General features: G+C 39.2%; 1 protein-coding gene across 1 annotated transcript; it reads right to left on the reverse strand.

Annotated features, from left to right (window-relative positions):
- Nucleotides 1-8,225: 8,225 nt before the first annotated feature.
- Nucleotides 8,226-9,251, reverse strand: LOC108666247. The gene has a single exon (XM_018153083.1). The coding sequence runs from the start codon at nt 9,249-9,251 to the stop codon at nt 8,226-8,228; it is 1,026 nt and encodes a 341-aa protein (XP_018008572.1).
- Between the last annotated feature and the right edge of the window lie 143 nt (nt 9,252-9,394).

Consider the following 9,394-nt stretch of genomic DNA (forward strand, 5'->3'; position numbering starts at 1 on the left):
ATACTTTCAAAAAAAGTTAAGAGATCGTAAGTTCATCAGCCAAACATTGACGACCTTTAAAGCAAAAGTCACCAATCATAGACAAGAAAATAGAGCGTAAGTACTCACGTTCTCTTAGCGAGTTTTGAAAGTATGGCCCCTGGGCCGGATCCTTCACAGTCACCAATAGAAGTCTGCAGGCGTTATTAGCAGTATTCTTGGAGCGCAACCTCTTGCACGATGCAATATCAACCGATGTGCTTAGTGCTTTGCTACAACAGTCTGCCACATACTTATTGTCGGTCATCACACGTTCGTTCGTCTCAGATGCGGTGCTTTCGGGAATGCCGAACAAAATAAGGTTGGACTTCCTTCGTTCTGTCTAGTAATTCGCGGGAGCTTTCGCTAGCAATTTCGGCTATGTCCACGTTGTGATTCTTCAGTTCCATCTTTTCCAAATTTTCTGTATTTTTCCGTTGAGCTCTCTCTTCGATCAGCTCTTTGCGCAACGAGCTCAGTTCATTACTCAAAGAGCCCACTAAATTACTCAACGTGTTCATCTCTTTCCGATAATTGTTTTCCATTTCAGCTCTAAATGCCGCGAACAGAGCGAACCACTTCTCTTTCATCTGCTTCTCGCTTTTCCTGGCACGGAGAGTCGATTTCTCGCAGTCGCTACAGAACCAGTGAAACGACTCTGTTTTCTGTAGAAAAGAATATTCTTCAGAGCTCAGCTTCGCGCAACTGATGCAAATGAAATCCTCGCAGTGTTCACAGATGACCATCTGATCATCTTCTTTCGACGAGGTCTCTTTGCAGAACTTGCAAGCATCTTCAACTACGCACTTCGATCTCCTGTTCGATTTTTTCGGTGCATCTTGTTTCGAAGAACCGCATTCCTTCTTAACAATCTTGTTTACTTTCTTCCCAGCCATCGAAATATCTTCTTACTTAATTGTTTAATGGTTTCCGGGTTCCTTCACTGAGATTTAGCTAGGGTCTCTCACAGCAATAAATCACCGGAAACAAGCCTGTTTAACACAACCGCCTGACGGTAGTAAAGTTCCAGAAGTACAGCACAACCGCTTGACGGCAATAAAATTCCGGAAGTACAGTACAACCACCCGACGGCAATAAAGTTCCGGAAGCAATTCAAAGCAGGAAATAAGTCGGTCAGGCTCCTGGAGCGACTACACCGCAAGTCTGATCTCCACCGCGTCTCAGTCTCAATCTCAACTCTCAATATATATATGACGGAAGTAGAAGAATATGACATTAAGTCTCCTTATATGACGGAAGTAGAGGTAGAGACTGATTGTTGTGTGTGAGAGCAAATGCTTTGAGTGTGAATGCACGAACTAACAGATGGAATGATGGAAGAGTGGATATTTGTTTTATGTGTGATAGAGGGGTGAGGAAAACTGCTGATTAACTAGCTTTTTCGTGAGTAACTAGCTTCATAAAAACACTAGAAAAAATCATAACAATGGAAAATCAAGTGAAATACACAGAGCTGAAAATCCGAGAGGTTTCCGGAGACACTGCAGTAAGTCCTCGTCATCACTACGTACGTGCTCCTGTCTCCTAGTTCGTCCCGTGGCCGCCATCATCAAGCAGGTCACGATGGCTTAATATTGCTTGCCTCCAGATAAGTTAACTGTTCTTTTTAGCCAACCATGTTTATCTCGCCCATTCCTTTATTTCCATCTGTCTCATTCAAAACATCATTTGGGGATACCTATGTTATTATCTTTTTTTTTTACCGTAACAAATCTTGATTGATCACTTTATAATTTCAATCCCTTTCCGAAGATATACTCTCCAAAATGAAGTAGAATGAATTAAATGTGGGCGGCAAAATGAACCCCCACACAATACTGCAATACTCTCTATTGTTTGGCTCTTCACTGGATCCCGTTCAGTTGACCACCAAGTTGTGGACACTGAATATGGCAGCAGTGGAGCTCAAAGACCTCGACGTGTTATCACGATACCACGAGAAAAATGTAATAATGATTACATATTTTCGTGCTTTCGGTTAGTACGGGCTCACCGTCACGAATATTACAAAAAAATATTTATTCAATAAAGATTTCGGCGTCTTTAGATTCGAAGTGCGTTATTTCGTTGTACATGTGCCAAAGAATAGTAGGATGTGTTTTTGACGATGCAGGTAGGGAGTATATAGATCATTCATAAAATATGTTTTTACCGACGACCATTTAATAATTGATTTGTTACATATTTCCGATCGTGCTATTATTATCTTATATCGAATTGTTATAGGTCGTTATTTGCATTATGCAGCGAGCGAACGTTTATTATTTAAGTTGGGTGATGTAGGAGTGTAAATTATTATTAGAATTAATATGAATACAGTGCACATTATGATCAATGTTTTACTTTACGTAGTTGAGAGCAGGGAATTGAGCGCAGTTGATGAAAGGTGTAATGAATGATACCAGTCTTGCTGTTTATACTGTACAATGTCATTTTTCTTTTGCCATTTTATCTTTCTCGTGTAGAAATTAGTGACGTAAATTCTTGACTTAAGGGGACCGCCTAACCTAAATTGGAGATAGCCTATAACTCCTAAAGTTATTATCCGATCATCATGAAACTTCACATTCAAACGTAAAATGTAAAAATAAAAACATTTTACTTCTATGAATTTTTCGAAAAAATTGATAGAAAACGTGATATTCATAGAAAACGGAAAAATAACGGTTACTATAAAACACCACTCACCCCAACAAACACCACTCACCCCAACAAACACCACTCACCCCAACAAACACCACTCACCCCAACACAGGTGTTGCTGTCACACAACTCATCTCAGTCAAGAAAGCTTCTCATGAGCATATTAATGTTCATCAAAGATATATATACATAATCAAACAATATAGTAGAATGGTACTTAATGAACAATAGGAGTAAATCTATAACAGATAAATTAAGCCTCTCACCTAGAAGCTGGTGTGACATGATCGCTGATTAAACACTTTGGATGGCACGAGGTGGTTTATATAATCTGATGTTTATATTTTTCAATAAAATTCTAACAAAACTGAAAGAAAATAAGTCAAAAAAACTTGAATAAAACATCAAAAACCAATTAACTATTGTGTCCATGCAAGAATCTTTCTATTGTTATCACATGAATTCTTTGAAAAATCATCAATATTTTCTTTTCAATAAAACAACATGAATCAAATGCATAACTAATTTCACTAAGAAGAGAAAAACCTAAATAAACAAGTTCAAATCATTACATTTGCTTTGCTTTTAAATTCATGGTCAAATTATTTTGAATTATTCACATGAGCATGTAAAGCAGTTATTGTTTGGCATATAGGTTCATTAACAAGAAGAATTAAAATATTTCATTAAAAAAGATGCCACTATTTTAATATCATTAAAGATAATGCATTTCCTATCTATATAGCATAAAGCAAATTAATAATTCATACATTTACTACCTCTAAAAAATCCCTGAAAAAAGTGTGATATGAGATTTTGGAAAAGTATCTCTGCTAAGGTCTGTAGCAAAAAAATATTTTCTGTATTAAAAATTTTTTCTTATATAATTTTATTAAGCCTCATAATTCCACAGAAAAAAATTAATTTCCAAACCAAATAAGCAGTCACCATTTTTTATTTTTAAACTATGAGCTTATAGCAAATGTGATGATCAGCCACACATGAACATGGTTGTTTAGACCACACTTAATTTGATAATGACAGCATGTATTAAATTTTGTAAAATAAATCATAGTTTAGGTTAATTACTTTTTATTCTATGTTGCCCAGTGCACAATTCTATCTACGACATTCTGTGCACAATTTTGTGATGACCGATGATGCATCAATTTTTGGTCAAGTGAAATTTTTTTAGCTGAGCAAGGTATATGTAATCAAAATTCTTTGTTGTCAATTGATTTTGTCATTAACTGGAGCCTTTAATAACCAAGGTTCTAAACTTCTACTGTAAATGCATTTTTATGGGTGTCCCTTATTACCCTGGGGGTGTTCGTTATTGCCCGGTTCAGTGGAAATGAACACCACATTTTTTTGGAATGAGCTACGCAAATTCCATCTATTATGTTTTCAAGCCAACACCTGTGCGCACCTTTTATGTATGTAAAATTTTTTAATATGGCAGATATTTTATAGCTACAGACCCCAGATGATCTTAGCAGAGGTACTCTTCCATAATCTCACTTTTTACACTTTGTTTCAGGGATTTTTTAGAGGTAGTAAATGCATGATTTCTAAACTTGCAAATTTGCAATATGCTACATAGATAGGATTAAAGTTGAACTTTATGCCATTATGTTTAGTTTTGCAATATTCCAATTAGTTTAGTTGCTATCACATTTAGTTGCTATCACAATACGTCAGAGGACTGTCTCAATATACCCTGCCTGTCCCTTACTGCTTATTTTACAGTATGGTTCATCCACTAGCTGCACTGTGCAGACTGCAGAGTTGAGAGTGCCAGAGTGGCATGGATTGGAAGTTCTATGTTTGCTAAATTGGCCAGATTTGAAGCACTATTCAACCAAGTTTGGTTCCTAAAAAGTGAACACAGGCCACAGCTGGAGCCTGGACATTTATCATTGCCAGTGACCTTGAGTCCTCAACCTCCAACCAGAAAGGCCCTCACTTGACAGTGAGTTCACTTGCTCTTTTCCAGATCTCTGCATTTTTTACCAAACTTTGAGCCTCCACAGGGGGCAACATTATCATACACAAGACATTGGTTTTACATTTAAATCTTGAGTAAATGAGGACATTACAAATGAACTGATTCTAAATAATCTCTTGTTTGCCAGATTGCCACTATGTATGTCGGGCAAGCCAAAACCTGAGTCAGCAAGAGCTGCAAGGAAACTGGTCTTCCCCTTGTTAGACTAACATCAGCAGAGCAGCTTGCCAAAGAAAGAAAATAAAAAAGAAAATTTTTTTGAGCAAATCAGACAAGTAAACCTCTGAGGGAGAAGGCCCAGACTGCCAGTCGAGTTTAACTTTATGAAGGAACAAACTCAAGAGTCAAGACTATATTTATTAGGAGTACCGTAAAATGAGGTAACTTAAACTACTTTTTTTTAAATGATGCCATTTTTTTACTAGCTAAATTAAACTTAAATTGAAACATGCAAAATACAGGTCTATAGTACTCTAGGTTCACTCACCATAAATTGCTGGCTCCTGCCTCTCATAGTTTTGATGTAATTTCAAAAAAAGTGATGGTCTTTGTTACCCCAGCTCTTGGGGTATCTTAGACTGGGTGGTAAAATCAATTATATTTTTTGATAAAATAACTCCAGGTTTTGGTGCATTGTAGTAGAACTCTTCTAGTTACATATGCAAAAAACTTATTTGAGGAAGGTGTCATGGTTTGCAAATGGGGGGTGCCGCCCCCAAATGGGGGAACTTAGACCACCTAATGTCAGCTCTGACAGGGTAATATTGACTGGCTTGGAAAATAAGTTAAAATTACCATATATAATATAAGACATTAATAGGTGTATCAAACATAAAATGTTATATATGGTAATTTTAAATTAATTTCCAAGTCGGTCTATGTTACCCCATCAGGGCTGACATTAGGTGGTCTAAGTTCCCCCATTTGGGGCAGTACTCTCCATTTGCAAACTATGACACTTTCCTTAAATTTTGTCATTTCCATGTGTAACTAGAAGAGTTCTACTACAATGCATCAAAATCTGGAGTTATTTTAGCAAAAAATAAAAAAATTGGAGGAGGTACTCTGACAGGCTTTAAGTAATAGCTCTTTTTCATAGGTCACATTTTTAATTTTTTAACCTATTAAATATTCAAACTTTTTAAATCTTTCTATTGCGTTACATAGCCTCAGTATTAGGCCTTTGATGCCATTGACAAAATTTTTCTATGTCAAATAGTTTTCGAGTTTTGTGGGTTTTTATTAAAAAAAATAAAAGTGGTCTAAGTTACCCGGGGAGTCTAAGTAACCCCATTTTACTATAGATATGAAACTTTGGCTCACAATAATTCTCCGTTTAATTTAGAGAACACAATTAACACAAGCCGTGAACACAACTGCTTTCTCCCGCTACCACCGTAGTCCATACCGGTATCAGTAGAGTAGTGTGATGGCGCCCGCCGCGAATGTTCTCTGCAATCAGTGCAATGTCAACAAACATTCATAAAGGAGTCGGCCTACCTTCATTGAAAACTCCCGAATTGCTCCTACAATCATGTTCTCCATGCGACATTTGCTTTCAATCAACTCTTCATGCAGGATGGCACAAAGGTTTAGGGAACTGGAGTCATCATCTGTCATCAAGGATTGCTCACCTGTATGTTGGATTGGTTGAAGTGCTGAAATGGAATTTACCCCTCTCTGTGGAGTTTCAGATGATGGCAGAGACTTAGCAGATGTTTTCAAGAAATGGAGCCCTGTGAGGAATGTACCTCAGCAGCCACACTCGAGTGCATGAGATTTGCTAGATCTGAGGGTCCAGTGTGGCTGTGTGGGGATGACATACATAAAGTTGGAAGGCTATGTTTTTCTGCTGGAGGAACCCTGCTGGGATTCATTTGAAGAGTCTTGTTAACAACTGCATGCATTGAAGAGCTGCTTCCAGCCAAAACACTGAAAACGGCAACTGTTGACGTTTGCTTTACTTTCTTGGCAGCATCTGCATAAGAGAGCCCTGTAGCACAGAGCTTCTCAACTGCCCTGGCACTAGCCATGACGGGATATTCTTGGGCACTAGCAGAGCCGGAGTGTGGACCACCACAATTTGCACTAAAGCGTTTTGAGCCCCCACTACTAGGGCACTCTGACTTATCATGAGGTCCAGCACAAAATAAGCACCTCTTCAGGCCAGTGCATCCACTTGCAATGTGGTTCATCTGCTGGCATTTATAACACCTGAGTGGTGCCATAACAAACGGTCTCACTGGGTCATGCAGATGATCTATAGTCAGTATGTGACTATATAGACAGCCTCAGGAAGCTGCCTGCCCTCAAACACCACCTTGACCATAGTGGCAAAGCAGAGTTTTTTAGACTCTTCCTCAAGTTCATTTTTGAGTCCTATAAGTAGACCAGTATGTCCAGTAAAGTATCATGGATAGGTACCAGCATTATCATGCATAAAAGATTGGTTCAATTCTTGAGTAAATGAGGAAATTAAAGATGAACTGATTCTAAAAAATCTGTGGTTTGTCACTATGCCACCTTCACTGCACTCTGCACTTGACTGTTGACCCTGCCCATATACCCTGAGGATGGCATTGGCATGGAAGTCATACCATTTCCTTGATCTTCAAAGAGCCTGACTTAGCCAACTCCAGAAGTTCTGAGACTTCCACCAAAGGGTGGATTGGACCAATCACTCCACTAATAGCCTAATAGGCTAATACAAATGTCAGCTGTCAGTACCAGGTTGAGAGCAAGTGACCTGCCAGGCTAAACCTTTGTGACTTCAAGGAGAGTGCTCAGGTCCGACCGTCCGAATTAGAAATTAATGGAAACTCTACTGCCACCAAGTTTCTCCTCAAGTTAGCTAGTTCTCAACTCCTCACCTTAATATCAGAATATCTGCCATAGGCAGTGTCTCTAAGCTCAAGTTCACTTTTGAGTCCTATAAGCTATAAGTAGACCAGTAAAGTATCTTGGATACCAGAATAGAATCATCATGCATAAGATATCTGTTATAATCTTGAGTAAATGAGGAAATTAAAAATAAACTAATTCTAAAAAAACACTGGTTTGACACTATGCTCTAAGGCCTAGGACAGGACAGGATTTTTTTTCCTTGACAGGATTTTGAAGAAATGTGCAAGCATTTAGAGTTTATGTTAATAGCACACGCTCGCAAGATGCTCACCCTATCATGGTTCACGCTAGACTCCTGTCCCCAACTGCATTGCCGCCAACTTGCGTCACGTTACAGCCAGCCCACGCACGTAGGCTACTGGAATAACTGGCGTTTCCCGAATCAATCAGAGCGCAGCACAAAGCCATCTCACGACCAAACAAGTGTGACGTCACAACCATTCGGCAACACCAGCGCAGACCAATCAGATATTAACATTTCTCCCCAGTTTTTCTTTTATAATAAGCAAAATGCAACCGACAACACAAATAACACAAAGAACGAGAAACCAACAATACAACGAGAACAAAATAACGAAACTACTAAACCTAATAATACTACTATTTACAAATTAGTATACTTAAACAGGTTCTACTGGCTACTGGTGGAGCAGCCACCAATCGCTGACAAAAGAGGTTTAGGACAAGCGCCTATTTTTGTAAGAACATTGGCTAGTTGTAAGGATGACCGAACCCACGTGATGCTTTGAATGTCACGCTTTGACAACATATCACGTAGGACTGCCATATTTATACGAAGATGTTTGTCTTCAATTGCTTTAGTGGAGTGTACGGCATCAACGAGGGATCTATTGTCAACGAAACACTTCACGACAAAGTCGCCGACAGAAAGATTCAGGCACTCGGCTAATAGAGTAGCGATGTACACCCCAGCCTCAGCCGAATCCAGAAGAGCTAAAGTTTCAGCAGCTAAAGTAGACTTCACCACTCTTCGAAGTCGCTTGTACTGCCAGGTCACTGGACATCTCTTCCCATCACTATCAACAATGAAGATTACATGACCTCCCTGTGAACCACCGTCTTTAAGATTACCGAATGATGCATCACTATAGCATTCAATAGTCAACTGGTTCTGGTCGCGAAGCTTCGGATACTGGACAACCACAGAACGAGATTGTACCTTCTTAACGACTTTGTTGGCACGAATAAGATCGTCGACTCGAGCTTTATCAAAGACAGAGCTCAACTCACAGACGTCAAATGAAATATCTGGACGAGTTTGAGTAGCAATCCAGTTCAGTTGGCCAACCAATGCTCGGTAATCTCTCTTTTCCATTTCCGAGAGCACATCCGAACGACTTCTCTTATGCTTTTCTTCCAATTTGACCTCTTCCAACGATCGAACGTAGTCATCTTGGCTTAATCCAATTCCGCCGGCTGAATCTCTTTCCAAGTGCACACCGATGTACTTGAAGGAACCATGGCTCGTTGTCCCGATGAGGAACTTGTCCTTCAATGAATTGATGACTGTATCTCTAAAGAAGTCCTCTCCATCCCAGCAAAAATCATCCACGTGGATGCAGATGATGCCTGAAAGCACACCCTTCTTGAAGTAAAAGAACAGTGCACTGTTCAAGCTGCACATCACCATACCCATTTGTAAAAGTACTTTCTTTACTCTGAAATACCACGCGCGTGCTGCGGTACATAGACCATAAACCGTTTTCTTCAGCTTCCACAAGAAGCCCTTATCAAATTCTTTTGGTGGCCGAACATAGATATTACGGTCAATTTTCTCGC

The sequence above is a fragment of the Hyalella azteca genome, unplaced genomic scaffold, assembly GCF_000764305.2.
Source record: "Hyalella azteca isolate HAZT.00-mixed unplaced genomic scaffold, Hazt_2.0.2 contig8261, whole genome shotgun sequence".
In the NCBI taxonomy this organism is placed as follows: Eukaryota; Metazoa; Arthropoda; class Malacostraca; order Amphipoda; family Hyalellidae; genus Hyalella; species Hyalella azteca.